Source organism: Budorcas taxicolor, chromosome X (assembly GCF_023091745.1).
Source record: "Budorcas taxicolor isolate Tak-1 chromosome X, Takin1.1, whole genome shotgun sequence".
NCBI classification, from domain to species: Eukaryota; Metazoa; Chordata; class Mammalia; order Artiodactyla; family Bovidae; genus Budorcas; species Budorcas taxicolor.
This window is the reverse complement of record NC_068935.1, coordinates 79,184,097-79,210,024: the sequence shown is the minus strand read 5'-3', so window position 1 is coordinate 79,210,024 and position 25,928 is coordinate 79,184,097. Positions and strand designations below refer to the sequence as shown.

General features: G+C 52.0%; 1 protein-coding gene across 5 annotated transcripts; it reads left to right on the top strand.

Moving 5' to 3' along the window:
• On the top strand, window positions 1–22,248 carry MED12 (mediator complex subunit 12). Of its 5 annotated transcripts, XM_052662849.1 has the most exons (46): window positions 1–104; window positions 635–739; window positions 947–1,138; window positions 1,275–1,431; window positions 2,598–2,779; window positions 2,967–3,077; window positions 3,196–3,450; window positions 3,821–3,967; window positions 4,126–4,225; window positions 4,356–4,492; window positions 4,856–4,987; window positions 5,328–5,454; window positions 5,930–6,159; window positions 6,687–6,767; window positions 6,899–7,069; window positions 7,272–7,416; window positions 7,583–7,633; window positions 7,958–8,076; window positions 8,270–8,413; window positions 8,847–9,010; window positions 9,214–9,345; window positions 9,763–9,990; window positions 10,167–10,311; window positions 10,478–10,598; window positions 10,956–11,057; window positions 11,158–11,271; window positions 11,520–11,695; window positions 11,876–12,055; window positions 13,102–13,173; window positions 13,619–13,752; window positions 13,921–14,082; window positions 14,317–14,428; window positions 14,597–14,686; window positions 15,121–15,230; window positions 15,458–15,593; window positions 15,831–15,992; window positions 16,954–17,328; window positions 17,545–17,695; window positions 17,851–18,056; window positions 18,216–18,290; window positions 18,383–18,437; window positions 18,513–18,600; window positions 20,326–20,557; window positions 21,381–21,506; window positions 21,678–21,759; window positions 21,990–22,248. In XM_052662849.1, the coding sequence occupies exons 1-46, from the start codon at window positions 6–8 to the stop codon at window positions 22,031–22,033; spliced, it is 6,459 nt and encodes a 2,152-aa protein (XP_052518809.1). In that variant the 5' UTR covers window positions 1–5; the 3' UTR covers window positions 22,034–22,248. The 5 variants fall into 5 exon arrangements, with proteins under 5 accessions (XP_052518809.1, XP_052518807.1, XP_052518806.1 ...); XM_052662847.1 differs by having other exon boundaries at window positions 18,383–18,600; XM_052662846.1 differs by having other exon boundaries at window positions 16,867–17,328; window positions 18,383–18,600.
• The last annotated feature ends 3,680 nt before the right edge of the window (window positions 22,249–25,928 follow it).

Genomic DNA, 25,928 nt, shown 5'->3' with positions numbered 1-25,928 from the left:
GCAAGATGGCGGCCTTCGGGATCTTGAGCTACGAACACCGGCCCCTGAAGCGGCCGCGGCTGGGGCCTCCTGATGTGTACCCTCAAGATCCCAAACAGAAGGAGGTGAGTTCAGAAATTCGGGCTCCCAGGGGGCCAGGGGCCAGCGATCGGCAGAGGAGGAAGCACTGATGGCTGGGGGAAGCGGGGGCGGGGCGGCTCTGTGGGAGTGCAAGTCCCGAAAGGGGGAAGAGTAAAGTGGACTGGTGTCGGAGAGTAAGACCTGGGGGAGGTGGGGGCTGGTTTCTGGGCTAGAACCGGGAGTGATGTTGGGGCCACGCTGGAGGCGCCCCCTCTACACACACACACCTCAGAAAGTTGTCTGAGGCGGCTGGATGAACTAAGGCTGCTTGTAAACTCGCAGGGGAAGAGTGCTGTTGAGGGAGCTCTGGGGATTGGGAATCTTAGTACTGTGGGGGTGAGGGTGGGGTCCAAATTAATATAAGAGATTATTTTAAAATAATAATGTGCTATCTACTCCCCAATCATTTTCCTATTTTTTTCCACCCTTGTTCCCTTCTCTTCTGCCCTCTTCCACCACCACCACCATCTCCCCCAAGGAAGGAAAAAGCTAAAATGTTGTTTTCCTGCCTCAGGATGAATTAACGGCCTTGAATGTAAAACAAGGTTTCAATAACCAGCCCGCTGTCTCTGGGGATGAACATGGCACTGCCAAGAATGTCAACTTTAATCCTGCCAAGGTGAGACAACCCCATCAGGCTGAAGGAAAAGGCTGGAAGAATCTGAGAGGGAGCAAAGACCCTGGGCTGGGAAGACGTAAAGGGATGACCTAACTGGCGGTGTTTTCCTTTGTAACCTAATGCTACCACACTGGCATTTGCCCATCAAAGGCACAGCCACCTTTCTGCTCTGTCTTCCCACCCTGAGGTGTAGCTTTCTTCCCTCAGATCAGTTCCAACTTCAGCAGCATCATTGCAGAGAAGTTACGTTGTAACACCCTCCCTGACATTGGTAGAAGGAAGCCCCAAGTGAACCAGAAGGACAACTTCTGGCTGGTGACTGCACGATCCCAGAGTGCCATTAATACTTGGTTTACTGATCTGGCTGGCACCAAGCCACTCACACAACTAGCCAAAAAGGTGAGGTACTGTTTCCTGTTCTTTAGGCCAAAGGGGGGAACGTGAGTACCAAGTACCTTCTGATTCTCAGATTGAAGTACACGGGTGTCAGCTCACTGGGGTGAGAGAGGTCTCACTGTTTGCAATGTCCATTCAGGTCCCCATTTTCAGTAAGAAGGAAGAAGTGTTTGGGTATTTAGCCAAATACACAGTGCCTGTGATGCGGGCTGCCTGGCTCATTAAGATGACCTGTGCCTACTATGCAGCAATCTCAGAGACCAAGGTTAAGAAGAGACATATTGACCCCTTCACAGGTGAGTAACTCCTAATACCAGAGGACCTACCACTGATCACTTCAAAGAGTGGTGGAGAAACCTTGAAATTACTCTCCTTCCTCATCTATATTCCTTGCTTCTGCTTGTATCTTGCATTCACTCAGTTAGTAAACATCAAGTGTCTTGAGTATCTACTGTATGTGTGCTGCTGCTGCTGCTGCTAAGTCGCTACAGTTGTGTCTGACTCTGTGCGACCCCATAGACGGTAGCCCACCAGGCTCCGCCATCCCTGGGATTCTCCAGGCAAGAACACTGGAGTGGGTACTGGGCTATAAAGATAATCACTACCTAATCCCTGCTCTTAGGATGCTTGTAGTCTAGTAGGGATGCTAAGGCCACTGTACAAATCCCATAATTAAATATAGAAACATAGTGTCAAAAGTGGAGGCAGGGGCTTCCTTGGTGGCTCAGTGGTAAAGAATCCACCTGCCAGTGCAGGAGACATGGGTTTGATCCCTGATCTGGAAAGATCCCACATGCCTCAGAGCAGCTAAGTCTGTGAGCCACAACTATTGAGCCTGGGCTCTGGAGCCCATGTGCCCCAACTACTGAAGCCTGCACACCCTAGAGCCCGTGCTCTACAAGAGAAGCCACTGCAGTGAGAAGCCTGTACTCCACAACTAGAGACTAGCCCCACTTACCACAACTAGAGAGCTTGCGTGCAGCAATGAAGACCCAGAGCAGCCAAAAATAAATACATAATATTATGTAATATAAAAAAGTGGAGGCAGAAGTTTCTTTGAGACTTCAGTGAACAGAAAGGTTATTTTCTTTTGGGGATACCTGGAAAGGCTTTAGGAAGGTGACATTTGTTTTTGTTTTGTTTTGTTTTATTTTGTTGAAGTATAGTTGATTTATACTGTTGTGTTAGTTTCTCGTGTACACCAAAGTGATTCAGTTATACATATGTGTGTTTATCTATATTCTTTTTTGCATTCTTTTCCATTATAGCTTATTATAGAATATCGAATGTAGTTCCCTGTGCTATGCAGTAGGACCTTGTTGTTGAAGGTGGCGTTTGACTAGAGCCTATACGGGGATGAATAGGATTTAGAAACATGGTGACTGGGAGTGGGGGTGGGGGACAGAAGGTGTTCTAAGCAGAGGGACACTGTAAAATAGCCATCTTCCCATCTTTTTTCTAGAATGGACTCAGATCATCACCAAGTGCTTATGGGAGCAGCTTCAAAAGATGGCTGAATACTACCGACCAGGGCCTGCTGGAAGTGGGGGCTGTGGCTCCACTATAGGGCCCTTACCCCATGATGTTGAGATGGCAATCCGGCAGTGGGACTACAACGAGAAGCTGGCCATGTTCATGTTTCAGGTAGGAAGGAGAGTGTGGCGTGTGGCATGGAAATGAGCCTGACCTCATACTCTGCCAACATGGAGCAGAGTCCACCTGCCACCTTGCCCCACTGGTGGTTTTCCTCATCCTTTCATTTACTTTCTCTGCCTCATCTCTAATAGTCCCTGTTCGAAACTCATCCCCTTCCCACCCCTGGTGTCCATAGGACGGAATGCTGGACAGACATGAGTTCCTGACCTGGGTACTTGAGTGTTTTGAGAAAATCCGTCCTGGAGAGGATGAATTGCTTAAACTGCTGCTGCCCCTGCTGCTTCGAGTAAGGCCTAGGATTTTGGGGGAGGGGGGGTCTCAGGAGGATTTGAGGAGATATAAGGCACAAGAGCTGTGTCCCTTGGAGAGAACTGGGGGGGGGTTTGATCATCATGTCTCCACAGTACTCTGGAGAGTTTGTTCAGTCTGCATACCTCTCCCGCCGCCTTGCCTACTTCTGTACACGGAGACTGGCCCTGCAGCTGGATGGTGTGAGCAGTCACTCATCTCATGTGATGTCTGCTCAGTCGACAAGCACACTGCCCACCACCCCTGCTCCTCAGCCCCCAACTAGCAGCACACCCTCTACACCCTTTAGTGACCTGCTTATGTGCCCTCAGCACCGGCCCCTAGTTTTTGGCCTCAGCTGTATCCTTCAGGTAGGTACTGGGTGGTCCCATGAAAGTATTAATATTAAGAAGCATCTTGAGAAGAGTCAGGTGCTTGTCCTGGAAAATGGGAGTGATTCTAACTTGGGGGCAAAAGTAGGCACTGAGAATTTGCTTGGAAATTGTCAGCTTCTGATTCATGGGGTGTTGGTTCCTTTTCAGTTAATACCCATCCAGGCCTAAATAGCAGACCCAAAACCTTTAGGAGGGTAGATGAGGAGAGGGGCTCAGAGATGGAGTGGTGCCACCTCAGGGACTCAGAATGACTTTGGATCAGAAGCCAAAGGGTGGGGTCTTATAGTGGGCTTCTAGACAGGTAGCCATGGAAACCGAGTTTGACTTAGCTGTTTCTGTCTGGCAGACCATCCTGCTGTGTTGTCCTAGTGCCCTGGTTTGGCACTATTCACTGACTGATAGTCGAATCAAGACTGGCTCACCACTTGACCACCTGCCCATTGCCCCCTCCAACCTGCCCATGCCAGAGGGCAACAGTGCCTTCACTCAGCAGGTGAGTCTGACCAATAGCCTCGTACCCCCAGGGGACTGGGATGTGAGAAGTTACCCGTTCAGAAATAGTGACCTAGCATCTGCTACTCTTCTTTTAGCCTAGAGCCCTGGCCTTTTTCTTTATGCTTTACTGCATCCTTAAAGCCCTCCTTTTTGCAGGTCCGTGCAAAGTTGCGGGAGATCGAGCAACAGATCAAGGAGCGAGGACAGGCTGTTGAGGTTCGCTGGTCTTTTGATAAGTGCCAGGAAGCTACTGCAGGTGGGTGCCAGAAGACAGACTGTAAGAAGAATGTTTGAGGAAAGGATCAGGATGGTAAGGACATACAGATCTGAGAGCTGGCGTAGACCAGGCCTCTGGTTAAGTCCCCTTTACCACTTTTCCTCCTTAGGCTTCACCATTGGACGAGTACTCCATACTTTGGAAGTGTTGGACAGCCATAGTTTTGAACGCTCTGACTTCAGCAACTCTCTCGATTCCCTCTGTAATCGAATCTTTGGATTGGGGCCTAGCAAGGATGGGCACGAGGTAATAAGCAAGAAGGGGAAGAGAGGTGAAAAACAGAGCAAAAGCAACAGTATATATGAGGGGAAAGCGTGGTGAGGCATTGAAGCCAGAGGATGTCTGAAGAGACAACCCATCTTACTGAGCCTAGGGTATTTTAAGATGGAGTCTGCTGCAGCTGCTAAGTGGCTTCAGTCGTGTCCGACTCTGTGTGACCCCATGGACTGCAGCCCACCAGGCTCCTCCGTCCATGGGATTTTCCAGGCAAGAGTACTGGAGTGGGGTGCCATTGCCTTCTCCAAAAATGGAATCTAGTTGCTGGGAAGTTGGAACTTGGTTCTTTGTCCTCAACTCTACCTACTTACCCTATCTTCCTTTGGTCTCCAGATCTCCTCAGATGATGATGCAGTGGTATCATTACTGTGTGAATGGGCTGTCAGCTGCAAGCGTTCTGGTCGGCATCGTGCGATGGTGGTAGCCAAGCTGCTGGAGAAGAGACAGGCAGAGATTGAGGCTGAGGTTAGGGACAGCCCATGGGGCAGTGGCAGTTGGGATTGGAGCCAGATTGAGCTGGTAGTGGGACAAAAGTTGAAACTGTGAGAGTGAAGAAGTGGTAGAAAATGTACAGGGAAAGTTGAGGACATAAGGCAAAAGCAGAAAGGAGCGGAACCATGTCAGAGTTAAGAGAAGCGACCAAGGTGCAACTGGGAGATGGTAAAGAAAATGGGAGTCAGGGGAGGGGAGTGGAAGTAAAAACCTTGGGGATGGAGGCAGAACAGTCAGTAGTTCAAGGATTACACATGGGCGAGTGAAGAAATAGTTGAAACCCAGTCTTACAGTCTGTTCTTTCATCTTACAGCGTTGTGGAGAATCGGAAGCTGCAGATGAGAAGGGTTCCATTGCCTCTGGCTCCCTTTCTGCTCCCAGTGCTCCCATTTTCCAAGATGTCCTCTTACAGTTTCTGGATACACAGGCTCCCATGCTGAGTATGGACCTGCCACTCTCTGGTTCCCTCTGCCTAGACTCAGCCATCCTGTCATCAGAAAGCACAGTGAAGGGCCTTCTGGGATATATTTCAGTCTTGAGCTCTAAGCATTCTGACTTTTGGACATAATTCTAGTCTTTGATCATCTTACAGTTCAACAGGGTCGAAAAATAAAGACAAGAATAAGAATGAGAGCATGCAGTTGACGCATTTTCACGTATAAATAGCAGAGATGCTGTATTCCTTTAGGAGATGGTGTGTGGGGCAGAAGTTGGGGTAGGATAACCAACCACATTTCGTCCCTCAATAGCTTTGGTTTTGTTCGTTTTTTGTTTTTTTGTTTGTTTTTTTTTGAGTCATTCCTATTCTTGTCTACTTCAGGTACCTAGGAGCACCATGCCTTTGGTGTATTTCCTTCTTTCTGCCTGTCTCTTTTGTGCTCCTCTAATTCATCTTTTCTCCTTCCCTCTCTCCAGCGGACCCCCGAAGTGAGAGTGAGCGAGTGGAATTCTTTAACTTGGTACTGCTGTTCTGTGAACTGATTCGACATGATGTTTTCTCCCACAACATGTACACTTGCACCCTCATCTCCCGAGGGGACCTTGCCTTCGGAGCCCCTGGTCCCCGGCCTCCCTCTCCCTTTGATGACCCGGTTGATGACCCAGAGCGCAAGGAGGCTGAGGGCAGCAGCAGCAGCAAGCTGGAGGTGAGTGAGCTTTTCCTTGTCCTAGATTGTTTCTTCTTGACAGCCGCATCTTCCTGGCTCCAGGAGTCCTCTGAGAATCCTTTACGAAGTCAGGAGGGTAGGATTTGCTTAGTGCTTTGCAGTTTAGCAAGCACTCTCAAGTTATTATTTTTTTTCATTTGATTCTCACAACAGACCTGTGAGGTATTGTTTTTCTTTTGGGGGGCGGGGGGGGGGACTGTGTCACACAGCTTGCGGGATCTTAGTTGCCCAACCAAGGACCACAGCAGTAAATGTGCCGAGTCTTTGCCACTGGACCACCAGGGAATTCCCTGCTACCCCCTGACCCCGCCCGCCGTGAGGTATCCTTATCCTCATTTTAAAGCTGAGAGAAACCAAGGCCTGCAGAGGTTAAGGGACCAGTCAAGGCTTGGATCTGGAACCAGTGCTTTTCCCAGTATGGGCTCCTCTCTTCGACTCCAATCAACTTTTCGAGATGGTGGGGAGCTCAGGGCTAAAGCAGCTTCGCTTCTGTTCTCTACACTCAGGATCCAGGACTCTCAGAGTCTATGGACATTGACCCTAGCTCCAGTGTGCTCTTTGAGGACATGGAGAAGCCTGATTTCTCAGTAAGTTACTGGTGTGGAAGCATCCAGCTCCTGAGGTCCTTCCGTTATGCCACTTTGGGGAGTTTCCTTATGCACCCCCCTCAATCCCTTTGTCTTCCTCTAAACATTCTGCCCTTTCGCCTTTCTCTTAGTTGTTTTCCCCCACTATGCCCTGTGAGGGGAAGGGCAGTCCATCCCCTGAGAAACCAGATGTTGAGAAGGAGGTGAAGCCCCCACCCAAGGAGAAGCTAGAAGGAACCCTTGGGGTTCTTTATGACCAGCCGCGGCATGTGCAGTATGCCACACACTTTCCCATCCCCCAGGTACCGTTCACCAACACCTTCCGACCCTCTGTTCTGAGCCCAGGTTTCTGTCCAAGGACTTTGCCGAGGGGTTGGAGCTGTTCTTGAGGGCGTGGTATGCTGGGAAGGGTTGGAGTGCTGGGGTGCTGAGGGGCATGGAGCATGCTTTTGAGAGGAGGGAGAGTGATGCCTGCTGGAGTCTGATGGTGCCGCTGGGATGCAGGAGGAGTCATGCAGCCATGAGTGCAACCAGCGGTTGGTCGTACTGTTTGGGGTGGGAAAGCAGCGAGATGATGCCCGCCATGCCATCAAGAAAATTACCAAGGATATCCTGAAGGTTCTGAACCGCAAGGGGACAGCAGAAACTGGTGGGTTTGAGGCACCTGAAATGGATCTCCCCCAAAGAGCGCCTTAGTCAGTCTTCCCTTCCCCAGCATAGGGAACTCCCAGTCATGTCCCAATGTCCTGTCTCTTGGAGTCTCCTGAGAGCTCTAGTCCTTTTGAAACTTCCCCCCTCATTCCCCCCCTCTGCAGACCAGCTTGCTCCTATTGTGCCTCTGAATCCTGGAGACCTGACATTCTTAGGTACCTCACAGTAAGCCCCATACTACCCGCCCTCCCTCTCCCTTCCCTCCCTCAACCTAGCACTTCCCTGTACATACTCCTCTAAGGTCCACATAGTATGTGGTCCTCCAAACCTTTGCTTCACTGTTCCCTTCCCTTCATCCCTCCCCCAGCCCTTCCTTGACCCTCCCTTCCCGTCTTCCCTCTTCCTTCCTTCCCTTCCTCCCTCCCTCCCTTCCTTCCCCTTTCCCTCCCCACCATAGCCTTCTCTCCATATCCCCCCCCACCCCCAGTTGCCTGGTTATCTTCCCTGTCCTGACTGGTCCCTTTCAACTGTCCCCTCAGGTGGGGAGGATGGGCAGAAGCGGCGACGAAACCGACCTGAAGCTTTTCCCACTGCCGAGGATATCTTTGCTAAGTTCCAGCACCTTTCGCATTATGACCAACACCAGGTCACGGCTCAGGTGTGGGCCTAAGTCCAGCCCCCTTCCCACATTCTGGCCTCCCTGTCCTGTTTTCCTTCTCTCCTTATCTTTTTTCTCTCCCAGGCAGGCTAAGCCTCCTGTTCTCACCCCTTTTCCCCATCATCCTTTCCTGCTACCCTGGTTCTTCTCACCTCTCTCCACTCCCATCTCTCACTCCCACTGCCCTTATCAGGTCTCCCGGAATGTTCTGGAGCAGATCACGAGCTTTGCCCTTGGCATGTCGTACCACTTGCCTCTGGTGCAGCATGTGCAGTTTATCTTCGACCTCATGGAATATTCACTCAGCATCAGTGGCCTCATCGACTTTGCTATTCAGGTGGGGGAGTTGGGGAGATGAGGGAGAGGGCGTTTGTGCAGTACAGGGTCACAGGGACAAGAGCAGAGGCTCAAGCCAGTGTCCCATGTTATTTGGAGGGACCAAAAGGCTAGTGTCGGGAGAGTGGCCCGTGAGCTAAGCCAGCAGGAATAGAGACTCAAGTGCTCCCTGGGGAGGCCCGAGAGATGGATTAGAGCACTGGGCACAGACTGTCCTTCCACTGTGGACTTCATAGGATTGTATCCTGGACACTGGGTAGATCATTGATGTGGCTTGTTGTTAATAGAATAAAGGACAGCGGCATATGCCACTGGGGCCCTTCCAGGCTGAGGCATCTCTAGCAGGAAAGGGCTCCAGTTTTCTCACAGGAAGGGGAATGATGTATAACATTCGAGGCCTCTTCTTGTTTCTCAACCCCCACTCACTCTGCTAGCTGCTGAATGAACTGAGTGTAGTCGAGGCCGAACTGCTTCTCAAATCCTCAGATCTGGTGGGCAGCTACACCACCAGCCTGTGCCTGTGCATCGTGGCTGTCCTGCGCCACTATCACGCCTGCCTCATCCTCAACCAGGACCAGATGGCACAGGTCTTTGAGGGGTAAGTGGAGCTTCAGAATAACCAAAACCCATGGGGCCCTGGTGAAGGCCGTTGGAAATGACCTGCAGAGAACACATAGGGCTCTTGCAATGCAGAATTGCGTGCCTTCCTGGTAGGGAGGGGAGAGAACATTGCGGAGGGACAGGAATCTTGGCGCCCAGACCCGCCATTGCTCCAGGCGTGACCTTGTCCCTTCTCGACAGGCTGTGTGGCGTAGTTAAGCATGGGATGAACCGGTCCGATGGTTCCTCTGCAGAACGCTGTATCCTTGCATATCTCTATGATCTGTACACCTCCTGTAGCCATTTAAAGAGCAAATTTGGGGAACTCTTCAGGTAAGAGAGGTGGAAGGTAAGGGGTAGAGAGTGGGACCTCATCCCATCTCCTTGCTACCGCCCAACTTAGGAGCAGAGCACAGCTTACCACCCTGCTGTGTCTGCAGGGTCATTTGGGGACAGTGTCCTCTAAGTGTTCTTGGTCCCCAGAGTGGGCCTCCTTCCTCATCAGCCTTGCTTCTGGCCCATGGCTGCAGGGCCCACGCTCCTCCTCCCTGCCTCCTGGGGCCCCTGTGCCTTACCCTCACTGGGTTTCTTTCCCGCCCAGTTGGTCGGCTTTGTCCCATTTCCCCTCTTCTTGCCTTAAGGCCCTTGGTCCCTCATTTTCTCCTTTTTGTTCTTTTCTCCTCTTTCCTGACCATCCCTCTGGCTCACTAGCACTTCCTCAATACTGCTCTCTCCTCTCCCCTCCTGCAGTGACTTCTGCTCCAAGGTGAAGAACACTATCTACTGCAATGTGGAGCCGTCAGAGTCCAACATGCGCTGGGCACCTGAGTTCATGATCGACACTTTAGAGAACCCCGCTGCTCACACCTTCACCTACACGGGGCTAGGCAAGAGTCTTAGTGAGAACCCTGCTAACCGCTACAGCTTTGTCTGCAATGCCCTTATGCACGTCTGTGTGGGGCACCATGATTCGGATAGGTATGGGGCGTACTGAGTGAGGCATGGGCACCACGCTCCCGCCTGATGTTGGGAGGGATGACTTGCCCGGGAGGTACCACAACCTTGGTTATAGCCGGGGTGGAGATGAAAAGTTAATGAGTCTGAGGTTTTGCCAGAACAGGGTTTTTGCTGAGGGCATTTGTACTTTTCCCCAGGGTGAATGACATCGCCATCCTGTGTGCAGAGCTGACCGGCTATTGCAAGTCACTGAGTGCAGAGTGGCTGGGAGTGCTTAAGGCCTTGTGCTGCTCCTCTAACAATGGCACTTGTGGTTTCAACGACCTCCTCTGCAATGTAGATGTGAGACTGGGGGTGGGGGCGCACCGGGCAGTCCCCAGGGCAGGAGTCTGCTCCCAGTGACTGTGAGAGCAGAGGGACAGCTTTATGCAGAATGGAGGCCCAGCACTTAGAGTAGGAGAACTCTTTCCACACTGAGTCCTGGTGTGTGTCTGCTTTTTTCCTCCAGGTCAGTGACCTGTCTTTTCATGACTCCCTGGCCACTTTCGTTGCCATCCTCATCGCTCGGCAGTGTTTGCTCTTGGAGGATCTGATTCGCTGTGCGGCCATCCCTTCACTTCTTAATGCTGGTAAACTACCAATTTGTGACCCCTAGAAAGTCTAGACCCCCAATGTCAATACACACTTAATGGCCATACTCTCCTTGTTCACTGTGGGGCTCCTGGTGGCACCAGAAGCCAATTCTGTTGTGTATCTCAGGCTGGGAGGGACCTCTTTCTGACCCTGCACCTGTATCCCCAGTCTTTCCTGTTCCTGACCCTTCCAGGTTCTCCCCTCTACACTATAGAACAGTTGGCTCCCTCACCTCTCCTCCAATGTGTTATCTCCTTTTGCCTGACCTCAGCCACCGTTTTAGTGCCTCAGCACCCACAAACCCACATATAGCCCACCTTCATCCTTTCCCCGCCTCTGTGTCTTCTCTGTAGCTTGCAGTGAACAGGACTCTGAGCCAGGGGCCCGGCTTACCTGCCGCATCCTCCTCCACCTTTTCAAGACACCTCAACTCAATCCTTGCCAATCGGATGGAAGTAAGTGACTCCATCCAAGCCAGCCTGCCAAGGATAGTGTGGCTACCCTACCCCCACAGTTTCTACTTTGGCTTCCCCTGACTTCAGCTCTCTCCACCAGACAAGCCTACTGTAGGAATCCGCTCCTCCTGTGACCGCCACCTGCTGGCTGCCTCCCAGAACCGCATCGTGGATGGAGCTGTGTTTGCTGTTCTCAAGGCTGTGTTTGTACTTGGTATGGGGGTAGGAAGAGTGGTGCCAAAAGTGTGTATAGGGTGGAGCGCCAGCTAAACTACAAAGGGCAGTCTTTCTCTCTCCTAAAGGTGGTCTCTCTGACCTTTCTGGAGGATAGGAAGGAGGGAAGTATGTTTCTGTCCCATAGGGCAGGATTTGGGGAGTGCTGCTTCTGTGGCTCTGGGGCAGGTCTCCACACAGCATTGTGATCTCACTTTGCACTCCGTATCTCCCGCCTGTGAACCGCAGGGGATGCGGAACTGAAGGGTTCGGGCTTCACTGTGACAGGAGGAACAGAAGAACTTCCAGAGGAGGAGGGAGGAGGTGGCAGTGGCAGTCGGAGGCAGGGTGGCCGCAACATCTCTGTGGAGACAGCCAGTCTGGATGTCTATGCCAAGTACGTGCTACGCAGCATCTGCCAGCAGGTCAGTCTCACCTTCTCTCACAGACCTCTTCAATGCTGCTATATAATACAGTCTTGTTTCCTGTCATGATCACACCACCTCCCCGCCATACATTTTGTCCCTCACCAACCGCTGGTCCATCCCCCTTATTCCTAACCCCCTCACTGGTTGGTCCAGTCCCCTGATTCTTGGCTTCCTCAGGAATGGGTAGGAGAACGTTGCCTTAAGTCGCTGTGTGAAGACAGCAATGACCTGCAAGACCCAGTGTTGAGCAGTGCCCAGGCCCAGCGCCTCATGCAGCTTATCTGCTACCCACATCGGCTGCTGGACAACGAGGATGGGGAAAACCCACAGCGGCAACGCATTAAGCGTATTCTCCAGGTAGGCCAAGGTGACGGGGGTCTTGGAGGAAGCGGTGGGACCTGAACCTGGGGTGAAATGATGGGAACCTTGAGAGAAAAAGAGAGGGAGAATTAAGTAGGAAGATGAATGAAGATATGGACAAAAGGTGGTGAGAGAAACAGCTCCAGCATGGGTTTCGAAGTCAAGCCAATATGGTCTAGACTCAAGAGTGAACCATTGGGTGAGGGCACACAGCTGGCTGGAGTAGGGCTTTGGCTTATCAGTGGGAGACAGAGCATCTGGGAGGTCTAGGTTTTGGTCTTATGTGTCTGGCATGTTGGTCGTAGCTCAGTGATGAGTAGTAATGCTGTTGGAAAGCTACTGCTTATTGAGTGGCTGCTTCATGCTGGGTACCGTGCTTAGTACTCCATGTAGATTTCCTCAGTTAGTCTTTACAACCCTGTGAAGTAGGTATGAATATCCCTGTTTTAGCATCAATGAAACTGAGGCTTGAAGAGGTTAAGTAACTTGCCCGAGGTTCAGTAACTCACGCAGCTGGTAAGTTTAGAGTCAGTATAGGAGCCCAGGTCTGCCTGCACCCTTCCTGCCTCGCCACACTGCTGCAGACATTCATGTGACTGGGGGTGGAAAAATAAAGCTGTTGAGGGAAACCTAAAGGAATGAGGCCTCTTCAGCTGAGAGAAGATAATGCCTCAGAGAGATTAACTAAGACTAGCCCTCGGGTCTGTAAAGGACTTTGAAAACAGGAGTGGTGAGCTTCAACTTCAACATCAAAGATTTAAGTTAAGCATTAAGCAGAACTTCCTGATGCTGAGGAATGTGAGGCTCTGGAGCAGGAAACTGGGGAAGATGTGAAATTTTTCCAAAACCACTTTTGAAATAGGATAGATTTTTTTCAGTCATTTTAGATTATTTAAGTGTGATTTTTGCTAAAGAGGGAAAGTCGAGGGCCCTTTCAGACCTCCAGGCATATGTGATTCAAGGTTGTGAGAGATCAGGGGCTGGCATCAGGGTACTAAGTGGCTGGGATGACACAATGATTGCTGATGGGGTCTCTGTCACAGAACTTGGACCAGTGGACCATGCGCCAGTCTTCGTTGGAACTACAGCTCATGATCAAGCAGACCCCTAACAACGTGAGTGGTTCCCAGACCCTCTCTCATGCTCACTTCCAACAATATGTGTCAGGGAAGGGGGCTGCCATAGAAGAGCCTAGGTTCTATCTTTGGGTTCTGGAGATAAGAGAGGATGGGAAGATGGCAGATGTGTGGAGCCGATGATAAGGGACATGGGTTGAGAGTGTTGGGGCTCTGAGCTGTGGGGAAGGTTGGCAGCTGTGGTAGTAGAGGCTGTTTCTGTGGCCACAGCTGTAAGGGGGTATGTAAAGGAGAAGACGGTGGGGCACTGGAGAAGTACTGCAAGGTGGTGGAGGGCATGATGCCCAACAGAGTTGTGTCCCTACCCTCCCATCAGCCTCCACGGGTGCCTTCCTCTGTCTTCATCTCCTATCTCTCCTACTATCTCTTTGCCTTTGCCACAAGCTAACCTATTTACCTCCCCTGTGCCTTTCATCCTCCTTAGGAGATGAACTCCCTCTTAGAGAACATCGCCAAGGCCACAATCGAGGTTTTCCAACAGTCTGCAGAGACAGGGTCATCTTCTGGAAATGCTGCAAGCAACATGCCCAGCAGCAGCAAGACCAAGCCTGTGCTCAGGTTGAGTAGAAATGTGTTAGGACCCATCCCCTTCTGAGTTTTCTCTTCCAGTAGTGTAAATGATTTCAGCTGCCCGGAGATGTCAGGCATATCCATCTAGAAAAGAGAGGAGGGATTGTTCCAGCCTTGCCTGGCTCCTCTGTAACCCTGCGTGTGCCATTTCTCCAGCTCCCTAGAACGCTCGGGTGTATGGCTGGTGGCTCCTCTCATTGCCAAACTGCCCACCTCAGTCCAGGGGCATGTGTTAAAGGCTGCTGGGGAAGAATTGGAGAACGGCCAGCACCTGGACACCTCTTCCCGCAAAGAACGTGATCGACAAAAGCAAAAGAGGTAAAGCGGCTGTTGTGGGGCTGGGATTGTGGAGTGGAATGGAGAGGAGGCCCGGGGAGGAAGACAAGTTGGGGCAAAGAGGTGAAGATCAAAATCAGAAAAAGGTGCAATTGGAGGAGAAGAGAGATGGTCAAACAAGAGGCTAGATCTTAAAAGAGTAGAGTCGGGGGCTTGGAGGAATGAGGTTGGAAGTCGCCTGACCTGGTCCTGTTCTTTTTCTTCTCCTGTCTCTAGCATGTCCCTGTTGAGCCAGCAGCCCTTCTTATCCCTGGTGCTGACATGTCTGAAGGGGCAGGATGAGCAACGTGAGGGACTCCTTACCTCCCTCTACAGCCAGGTCCACCAGGTATGGGTCTTTGGGCCTGGAGCTAGGCAGGAGGGCAGAGGAAGATGCACCCAAGAGGCCACTTATGTACTCTTAATCTTCAGTATTTTCTGACAAGAACACCCTGGGTGCTTTGGCATGGACATGATGAAATCCCTGAGCTGTGTGTTATACTTGTTTCTGTCTTAGATTGTGACTAACTGGAAAGATGACCATTATTTAGACGATTGCAAACCAAAGCAGCTAATGCATGAGGCACTCAAACTGCGGCTCAACCTGGTGAGAGAGGGAGCTGGGAAGAAGGAGGAAAGGGGTGGAGCTAGGACCACAGACAAAGAAGCCCCAGCCTAGGGAGGCAAGGATGCAGATAAGGGCCCAGGCTCGCCTGGATCTTCTCGTATTAACCCATCTCTCCTAAAGGACGTGGGACCTGGAAGTGGTTAAGGAGACTATCCTTGCAGGGACCCTGCCTCAGTATTGTAGATTTTGGCCGGGCCCGAGAAGCCCTAGACACCTATTGTGGAGTGTTCAATGAGATCCTGGACATCCTTTGGTCCAACTCCATCATTATATAAGTAAGGAAACCAAGGCCCAGAGAGGTCGAGAATTAAGTCATTGGCCTGAGATCATGTAGCCCAGGTTCTAATCTGAGCTTCCTTAAAGGCTGGCCTCCGCCCCTGAGCCATCTGACTGACTTGATGTGGCCCTGGCAGGTGGGGGGCATGTTTGACACAGTGCAGCGCAGCACCCAGCAGACCACGGAGTGGGCTGTGCTCCTCCTGGAGATCATCATCAGCGGCACTGTCGACATGCAGTCCAACAAGTAAAGCATCCCCCTCCCCTCTCTCCACTTTTGCCCCCAAGAGAAGCCCCTCCCCCAACAGGTGCATGACCCTGGCAGTAGATGTGGTTGACACTTTGGGCTCTGAGGTCCAGGGTCTGGGGTTTCTCACACGGTTTGGGTGCCTGCTCCCTGCTCATGTCCAAGCCAACCATCTCTGTCTGTCTGAAACTCTCTCCTCTGGTTTTCTCCCTGGCTTCCTGCTATAGCGAGCTCTTCACCACTGTCCTGGACATGCTAAGTGTGCTCATCAATGGGACCCTAGCTGCAGACATGTCCAGCATCTCCCAGGGCAGCATGGAGGAAAACAAACGTGCCTACATGAACCTGGTGAAGAAGCTGCGGGTGAGCAGAGGGAGCGAGGCCTAGAGGCCTCCTCCCTCTTCCTTGAGGGAGTCCAGCCTCAGTGACATCATCCTGCCCCCCTACCCTTCCCTCACACATCTGTGTCTTCTTTGTTACTTGTTTAGTGAGGATTTACTGAGGGTTTTCTTCGGGCCAGCTTCTGTGCTGGCCCCTGAGAGGTCCCATTCCTTGTTTCCTGTGTCCTGAAACTCTTGTCCCGTCTTCTTGTGCCTGCAGAAAGAGTTGGCGGAACGCCAGTCGGATAGTCTGGAAAAAGTTTACCAGCTGCTGCCACTGCCCAAGCCGACTCGAGACGTGATCACGTGTGAGCCGCAGGGCTCCCTTATTGACACCAAGGGCAACAAGATTGCTGGCTTCGACTCCATCTTCAAGAAGGAGGCACGTTCCATTATCTTCCCACCTCTTGCTTCCTGCCTCCCACCTTTGTTCCCCTTTGGGCCAGAGCCTCGCCTGCTTTAACCTTGTAGCTGCAACAAGTTCATTGGGCTCCATGAGGAAGCAAGAACCGTCCCTGGGGTGTTGAGATGATCACTTAATTTCCTCAAGTATCTTCTCCCTGTCTTGGGAGTCTCAGTCTCTTTCCTTGGTCTCTCCTTTCACCCTTCCCCACTACCCATCATCCCCACCACCTTTGTACCTGCCACCCATTTCTCAGCACCCCAGCCTCTTTCCTCTGCCCCACCCACAGCCCATCCGGCTCCACTCCAGCCTGCACCCCACCTATCTGCCTGGGCGAGGGCCCACATCTCTTTAATCCCTGCATCTGTTTCCTCCCATCCACCTATCTCAACATAGTTTTCTCTGTTCCCTCTTTCTGTGAATTGCAGTATTTATTGAGTAATCATAATCATTGTGTGTAGTAGAGAGAGACGAGAATAAGGATGTGGTTCCAAATCTGAAGCTCAGCCTGTTCCTATAGGTGTTCTCTTCATTGTTTTCCTGCTTATTTGTCTCTAGCTTTCTGTGTATCTCTCTCTCTCGGCCGATCTCTCTCTTCCTGTTTTTCTCTCTCTCCCTGTCTCTGTCTGTCTCTCTGGCTGCCTTCAGTCTCTCACTGCCTTTTCTTTCTCTGCCTTCCTGCTTCTCTATCTGTCTTCCTCTGACTGTTGGTGTCTGTCTCTGTCTCCCTCTGCTCCCTCCCGTCCCCTCTTCATTCTCCCTCCCCTGTGTGTATATCCATGTCTGTCTGTCTTCCTCTCGCCATCTTCCCTGAATCTACCCATGAACTTTTTTTTTCTTTTGTTGCCAACAGATACTTTTCCCTCTCCTGCAAGCCTTCAAGGTCTGTGTTGTATTTTCCAAGTTTCAGCAGCTCACTATTTCTCATTTTCTGGAGCAGGGTCTTCAGGTTTCCACCAAACAAAAGATCTCTCCCTGGGATCTTTTTGAGGGCTTGAAGCCATCAGCGCCACTGTCTTGGGGCTGGTTTGGAACAGTCCGGGTGGACCGGCGCGTGGCCCGTGGAGAGGAGCAGCAGCGACTGCTGCTGTACCACACACACCTGAGGCCCCGGCCCCGCGCCTACTACCTGGAGCCACTGCCACTGCCTCCAGAAGATGAGGAACCCCCTGCCCCCACCCTGCTAGAGCCTGAAAAAAAGGCTCCAGAGCCCCCCAAAACTGACAAACCTGGAGCTGCTCCACCCAGCACTGAGGAACGCAAGAAGAAGTCCACCAAGGGCAAGAAGCGCAGCCAGCCTGCCGTCAAGACAGAAGTGAGCACCGCTGCTGCCATCTCCTTGCATGCCGTCCCTGTGCACGTCTTTCCCAGCCCCTCTCTTCCTGATCCTGGTTGTGGGAGGGCTAGGGGCATTTGAGGAAAGAGTACTTTTAGAATTAAAACAATGAGCCACATAGCTCCACCTCCTGTTCTGCCCTCCTTTCCCACTTGACCCCAGCCCTCTCACCTTCCTCCCTTGCCATTCACACAGGACTATGGAATGGGCCCAGGCCGAAGTGGCCCCTACGGAGTGACAGTACCTCCAGACCTCCTGCACCATGCCAACCCTGGCTCCATCTCCCACCTTAGCTACAGGCAGAGCTCCATAGGCCTCTACACCCAGAACCAGCCACTGCCAGCAGGTGAGTACCAGCCACTGGGTGCGAGGGACTGACCCGAATATTCCTCCCATCTGAAGAGCGATGCTACTTCTCCCAGGAGCTATGGATGTGCAGGGTGCTGAGCAGGGGACAGAGGGACAAAGAGCCTAAAGAGGTCAGCTGGCTCCCCTTTCCAGGTGGCCCCCGCGTGGATCCATACCGCCCCGTGCGGTTACCAATGCAGAAGCTGCCTACCCGCCCACCTTACCCTGGAGTGCTGCCCACGACCATGACTGGTGTCATGGGACTGGAACCTGCCTCCTACAAGACGTCTGTGTACCGACAGCAGCAGCCTGCAGTGCCCCAAGGACAGCGCCTTCGCCAACAGCTCCAGGCAAAGATAGTGAGAGGGGCCGTAGGGAGGGCCGTCAGGGAGAGGGGCTTTTGAAGGTCACAGGAATTTGGGGTCTTCACAAGGACATGCAGAGTGGGAGATGCAAGAAACGAGGTGACAGAAAGCATTTCCAGAGTTTGAGTTTGTTTCCTTTTTCCCCTCTAACAGAGTCAAGGGATGTTGGGACAGTCATCTGTCCATCAGATGACTCCCAGTTCTTCGTACGGTTTGCAGACCTCCCAGGTAAGGGCGCAAGATGGGGAGACTTGGGGAGCTCCAGGCAGGCTGGTCTGCACACCCCTGGCTCTGACATCCTCTCTCCTCCTCCCCTCCAGGGCTATACTCCTTATGTTTCTCATGTGGGATTGCAGCAACACACAGGCCCTGCAGGTACCATGGTGCCCCCCAGCTACTCCAGCCAGCCTTACCAGAGCACCCACCCTTCTACCAATCCTACTCTTGTAGATCCTACTCGCCACCTGCAGCAGCGGCCCAGTGGCTATGTGCACCAGCAGGCCCCAACCTATGGACATGGGCTGACCTCCACTCAAAGGTACCCAAATGAGCCAGGGATGGCGAAGACACTGAGGCTTTTGATTTGGGAAAACCTGGGCCTGGATGTGGTGAGACTAGTCAGAACTTTTGGAGGCATCAAGAGCACATACCTGGCCTGTCAACACAAAATGCCAGAGCTGGAAGGGACACTGCTGGCCAGTACTCTCATGCCTGCTTCCCAACATTTCTTTGAGAACCAAAGAGGATAAATCACTTATATGCTTGTGAGAAGGAAAGACCTGGAGTTCATAGATGCAGTGTATGGGAAGGAGTCATCTAGCTACCATTAGAGCAGCTTAGTGCTGGAATGGACCAGCAAACACATCCTCCCACCTTACTGAATGTCAGTTAGGCCTTACTTAAGACATTGTAATCATGTCTTGAGGTTCTACAGCTTAGGGTTGAGAACACTGCCGGGTGGACCAGAAGAAAAGTCCCTAACTTAGAGGTACTGATTAAGTGCCGACTGTGTGGCCAGCACTATGCTAGGACCAGGTAGGGTGAGGAAAGCTATTTGAAAAAAAATCCAAAGTCCTTCACCACACAGAACTTTTACTCTAGCTGGGAAGAAGAGACTTATTCAGAAGAGTACTTAGAGAACGTGGTAATGAAAGATACAAGCAGCTGTGCAGTTGGGTGCTGTGAAATAAAATGGGAATTCAGGAAAAGTGGGGGATGATATCATTGTGGGCCTGAGTCATCAGAGAAAGTTTCATGAAGGAGGTCAGACTTGAGTTGGCCTTTGAAGGATAGCTGTGGTTTGGATTTGTGGGGAAGAGGAAAAGGAGGGGGATCCCAGGTAGAGGACGTAGCATTAACAAAGACGTGTAGGGTGGCTGGGAGGACAGGCAGGAGAAGAGCTTGGCTGGAGTTTAAGATTCATGACAGGGAAAGAGTAGGGATAGGCTTGGAGTAGATAGGTTGAGAGAGAGCTTGGAATGCTTGGCACGGGGTTGAGACACAATCCCAGAAAGTGCTCTTGATCAGGAAAATGATGTGATGATTTGGGCATGTTGAGATTAACACGGGTCTCGTGGAGAAGACGGGCTTCCCTTATAGCTCAGTTGGTGAAGAATCTGCCTGCCAATGCAGGGGAGCTGGGTTTGATTCCTGGCTTGGGAAGATCCCCTGGAGAAGGAAATGGCAACCCACTCCAGTATTCCTGCCTAGAGAATCCCATGGACAGAAGAGCTTGGCAGGCTACTGTCCATGGGGTCACAAGAGCCGGACATGACTTAGCGACTAAACCATCACCACGTGGAGAGGATGCAAAGGGAAGGTGACAGAAGACTTGAGACAGGGACCCAGCCAGTAGCCTGTTGAGGTGAAGTACAGATTGGGGTCAGAAAAGTGTAAGGAGCAATAGAACTCAGCAGTCTTCAAGACCCTGACAATAGTAATAAGCTGAACAACCTCAGTGAGTGTTTATAGACTAGCTAGCCTATGCTCAGGCTGTGTTTCATTTTCATAAGAGAAAAACAGCTATAACAGAATTGAAAAATCCCTAACCATGAAGGTTAGGAGACACTAAAGTAGGGAGTTGTCTTTGCTTCTCATTCCCCAACTTAGTAATCTGTCACAAGCCAAAAAGGCTCTTCTCGTTGGTGACAGAAGTGAATGAAATGGCCTTTTGGTATTTCTTTGGGGTCAGAGACCTGGGGCTCATCTGCCTCTCTCCCCCCACAGCCCATGCCTTGATCTCTGCCTCTCCTTGTCTTTGTAGGTTTTCCCACCAGACACTGCAGCAAACACCCATGATAGGCACCATGACCTCACTGGGCCCCCAGGGTGTCCAGGCCGGCATCCGGTCGGCTTCCATCCTGCCTGAGCAGCAGCAGCAGCAGCAGCAACAGCAGCAACAGCAGCAGCAGCAGCAGCAGCAGCAGCAGCAGCAGCAGCAGCAGTACCATATCCGGCAGCAGCAGCAGCAGCAGCAGCAGCAACAGATCCTGCGGGTAAGGCCCTGGGATTTCATCTGGGACCTGGGAGACCTAGGAGGAGGAGGAGGGGAAGAGGGCAAAGAGAGGCACAGGCTCTTCTGGGTGGTTCTCCTATTATATAGAGTGAAGTAAGTCAGAAAGAGAAAAATAAATGTCATATATTAATGCGTATATGTGGAATCTAGAAAGATGATACTGATGAACCTTTTTTTCAGGGCAGCAGTAGAGAGGCAGACATGGAGAACAAACTTGTGGACACAAGCAGAGGGATTGAGAGGGTGGGATGAATTGAGAGACTAGCACTGAAAAACATACATTACCACATGTAAAATTAGAGCCAGTGGAAATTTGCTGTATGACTCAGGGAGCTCAAACCTGGTGCTCTGTGACAACCTAAATGGGTGGGAAAAGGGTGGAAGGGAAGTTCAAGAGGGAGGGGACATATGTACACCTATGGCTAATTCATGTTGATGTATGGCAGAAATCAAACAAATATTATAAAGCAATTATCCTTCAATTAAATAGAGTTTTAAAAAAAAGACAAAAAGATAGAATGAGGCAGTGCAAGTACCTTAAGTACCCTCAGGGGAGCTGGCATGTAATGGGGCCTTGAGAAGCTAGTTCCCTCTCTCCATCCCCCCCTTTGCCAGGGGTCCCGGTTGGAGAGAGTTGGGGGTCATCTGCTGGGCCCTCCAGATTAGATTTTCTCTGCAGCTCCCTGAACAGGGAAGGCAGCAGACCCAGAGTTCCCTGTGCTTCCTCTGCTCTCTCTATCCCTCTACCACTGAGGTTCAGCCCCTTGCCCTCCTTACATGGATCTCTTCTGTCTTCACGGCAGCAGCAGCAACAGCAGCAGCAACAGCAGCAGCAGCAGCAGCAGCAGCAACAGCAGCAGCAACAAGCACACCAGCAGCAACAGCAGCAGGCGGCTCCTCCTCAGCCCCAGCCCCAGTCCCAGCCCCAGGTAGCTGCTGGACTCAAGCCCCCGACCCCCGCCCCCACTGGGGCGGCAGCATGTGCAGTTAGGGAGAGGCAGGAGGCAAGCCCAGGCCCTCTACAGATGGGTGGGGACATGAGGATGGAGAAGGATGGGGAACATTCAAGTTCCATCTTCCATGTCCTGTTTTCACCTCAGTTCCAGCGCCAGGGGCTTCAGCAGACACAGCAACAACAACAGACAGCAGCTTTGGTCCGGCAGCTCCAACAACAGCTCTCCAGTAAGCCTGCCTTCCTGCCCAAGGAGTGCCCCCACAGAATAACTGGGGGGGGGGGGGGGCGGGGGGGGTGGAGGGTAGAGGTCAAAGTGGCTGAGGTGATTGCTTCAAGCCCAGCTTGTGGGGGAAGCATTGCCTTCTACCCCTTTCCCTCGGCACCTGAGTGGCTCACCTCGTGCAGACCCTTGCCCCCGCTCAGCTGCCCATCCCTGATAGTCTCTGGTTTTTCACAGACACCCAGCCACAGCCCAATACCAACATATTTGGACGCTACTGAGCCACCTGGAGGAGCTGCTTGTACACTGGATCTGGCCCCACCATTTCCTCTTAATTCCCAGTCCTCTTCCTGGGCTAGCACCAGTAGTGGTTGGGGCTCTTCCCTTAGGCTCCATTTTTAATGAGTTTTTAGTATTTTTGTTAATGTGAGGCATTGAGCTGTTGGGTTTTGTATATTATTTATATAGAGACCCCAGAGCTGTTGCACCCAATACACAGAGCTTCTTTGCAAAGAAGGTGTGTGAATCTGCGTGTCCGCGAAGGGTGGGCTCTTGGAAGGGTTTCGGGGCTGGACCAGCAAGTCGGCACCTTCATTCTCTTCAGATCATCTCTCCTGTTCACCTTCCACCCCCTACATTTCTGAATTCTAATTGGGTTGCTACCATCTTTTCCTTTCTCTAACCTGGCAACATGTTGAGACTTGGAACCTTAGTCTCTCAATAAGGGCAGCTCATCTTCTCATCTAGATGGTGTGGCTTCTGTATAGCTTGTCTCCATGGAGGAAACACTGCTGGGATTGGGGAGGAGCCACTGGACCAAGGGAAAAATCACTGGAACCTGATTCTTCTTCCACCCGCGCCACACACTGGTTTTGAATAAGCTTCAGGGTGGGGGGTGAGGGTGACAGACACTGCCTATCCTTTGGGCCACCTTGTGTGGTCCCCATCATGCACCAAGTGATATCCTAGATAGAGAAGTTCCCTGAGTCACATTTCTGGGACAAAACATTGTCCTCCATTGGTAAGGGTTGCCATCACATAGGTGGTGGAAGGGCAGAATGGTTCCAGGAGGAAAAGAAACCAGTGAAAGGAAGCACCCTTTTCTCTCTCTGTTCTGTTACTGGAACTGCTTGTTTTCACACGACCCATCTTCACAGTTACCCAGAGTGACCTCCTCACTCCCATCTTATAGTAGAGAAAACTCAAAAATGTTGCTCCAGAGTCACATTTGGAACTGTGGCAGGGCCATTTTCAGTGCCCTTGCCTTCAGGTTGGGGGCTCAAGATCTAAGACTATCCATGAGAGGCAACTGGTTTACTATCATGGAGCCCTCTGGTGGGGCTGGAAGAGGCCAGTCCCAACCTCATAGGTGGGTGGTACCTGATGATTGGACAACTTCAGGATACCATCCAGGCCATAGTTGCACTCTAGTACTGGGAAATGTCAGGTGTGCTGGTAAAACCAGGAGCACCAATCAATACCCAAGTTACAAAAAAAAAAAAAAAAAAAAGTCCCTCTGAGGTCCATGAAGCCCTTGCTCAGATGGGACTTACTAAATTTAAGAGTAGTGTGCACAAGGAGCGGAACTGTCCAACAGGATGAAGTTGAACATAACTGACTGAAGCTTTCTTCTGCCCTGTGTTATCCTGACAGAAACGTTCTGAGGAACTATACGGGTAGAGGCTTGGCTGGGATAAGGGACACTCACAGGGGCTTCGGATGGGGGGCTAATGAAACTGGACAGGTGCCCTACACACAGAACACAAGACACTGAGACAACCGGGTCTGGAGTGGGAGAGACTGACATGGTTGGACAACTGGCATGCTGACAGCCGGAGTCTGACATGCCCCAACAGTAAGGAACAACACTGACCTTTTTGAGAGTGACAGGATGAGGGCAAAGTGCACCCCACACTACATACCTATTGTTGGTGCTTGAGTGGTGCTGGTGCTGAGGAGAGGTGAGGGATACCAAGTGGGCTGGAGGCTGGCCTTCATGGAGTGTGACTGAGGACTCCTGCAGGCAGTGCCTCAGTTTCTCCCTTTGTTTTGAGGTCTCAAGCTTTGAAGGTAAAGTTTGAACTAGCTACCCTGGAAGATCATCTATCTGTGATTTGAGGGGTGTGTGAGAGAGAGGATGGGGAGAGTGTGTTTGAGCCTGGGAGGAATTGGGCCATGCCCCAGGACTTGAGCCATCTCTGGCGCAAAAGGAGTTAATGGCAGGGACCGCGCCCCCCCTTGTCCGGGTACGCGCAGCGCGCCCCCTCGGTGCGCGGGCACAGCAGCCAGGCTGCCGGAGAGCAGATCTCGGGGATTCGGGTGCGGAGCCCTTGGCCTGGAAGCGATATGGGTGGTCCGTGGCCCGGTTCAGTCGCTCGCAACAGCCCGGGGAACAGGTGAGGCCGCCTGCCCCGGTCTCTCATCCTCTAGCTGCCCATACCTTGCCCCGATCCTATCCTTTCCCAATCCTGGGGTGCTCCACTTCCCAGCCAATGCACCCCATCCTCAACCCCATGTTCTCCATCGGCACCCCTGACCCCCCCCCCAATCCTCCCCCGCATTTCCCCTCCACCTCCTTCCTCCCTGAATCCCGCATCCTTATCATCCTCCCGCCCATGGTCCCTCTATTTCCACTGCCCTGCCCGCATGCTCATCAAAATACCCCTCCTGAGGGCTCCCTGCCCCGTTTCTGTTTTGCACATTGCCAGTCCCCCCTCCCCCGCAGTGCAGCCCCATCCTTCTTCCATCATAGCATCTCACATCTCACAGCCAGACTCCCTCCCCCACTCTCTGCAGCCCCCCCCCCCAACGGAGGCCTTTATCCTATCCTTCCCCATTCCAATGCAGCTCCATCCCCCAATACCATTCAGAACCCGCAAAGCCCCCAATACTGCAGTTCTCGACACCAGTCCATTCCTGCACAATGCCCCCCGCCCAATACTGCTCCAGCCCAGAGTACCCCCCAGATGCTTTCTGAATCCCCGGCTTTGCCGCCTCCCGTTGTCTTCTCCCAAATTGCAAGTTGGACCAGTCTGGAGATCTTGGCCTTGGGAACTCACAGTGGGTCCTAGGGTACAGAGGGCGTTTGGGGGTCGGTTGATTTGTCTAGGTGTTCATGGGGAAGGGCTGCAGGAAATTGACTCACAGGAGAACAGCATTTGGTGCTCAAGGGTTACTGGAGAGGAAGGCATCTCAAAAGGGTTAATGGAATTTGCGGGGAGGGGCAGCATCGAGGGGGTTAATGGTGTGTGTGGTGGGGGGGGGGGTTGCTGGCGGGGAAGCCGTGTGAATGAGCGTTCTGTACCCCGGAGTTGCCATGGAGACGGTGAATGGGGGGATTGTGTGAACTCAGCTGCGGACTAACCCCCCCCCCCATACACACACGCACACCCACTCCCTCCTGCCCCACCTCCCTACTCCTACCCCTTCCCCTCCTCCCTCCACCCGGGTGCATTCTGGGCAGTGTCTGGGATCTAACCACCCATACTTTTCTCCCCATTTCCTCTGAGCCCCCCCTTTAGTCTCTTTGCCCGCCCTCCCTCCTTTTTCTCTTTCCCTCCCTCTCCTTTTTCTCTTTCCCTCCCTCTCCTCTCTCTCTTCCTTTCTCCCTCTTTCTTTCTTTCTCTCTCTCTCACACATACACACACGCTCTCATTCCCCTCTCTCGGTGGCGGTGGCCGGGCGTTCCCATTCTCCCTCCCCCACCCCTTCAGCCAGTTCTTAAAGGAGCAGGCCTACAATCTTGGAAGGCGGGAGAAATAGGGGGAAACTCAATTGTGTGTGTGTGTGTCCATGCGGGAGTGTCTGTGTGTGCCTATGTATATGTGTTGACTGTACAGCTGTTGTGTCGGAAGGCCTGTGTGCCTCGAGTGTGTTGCTCTTTCTGCTTCTGTCTCCACCTGTGTGTCACCGTTATGCTGCCTGTGTCCCTGGATATTTACCTATGTAGTATGTGTGATTAGGTTTCAGTGAGTCTCTGAATGTATCTCTCTGTGAGTCTCTGGCTCTGTGAAGCTCTCTGTCTCAGAAGGTGGGACTATATGAGGGAGTCTCTGTGGGTTTGAAATATATGTGAATATATTCTGAGTGAATATCAGTGTCTGTGATTCCGGCTTTCTCTCCCTCACTCCCTCTTGAGTCTTTGTGAGTTTATTTCTGTGAGTCTCTGAGTGTGTG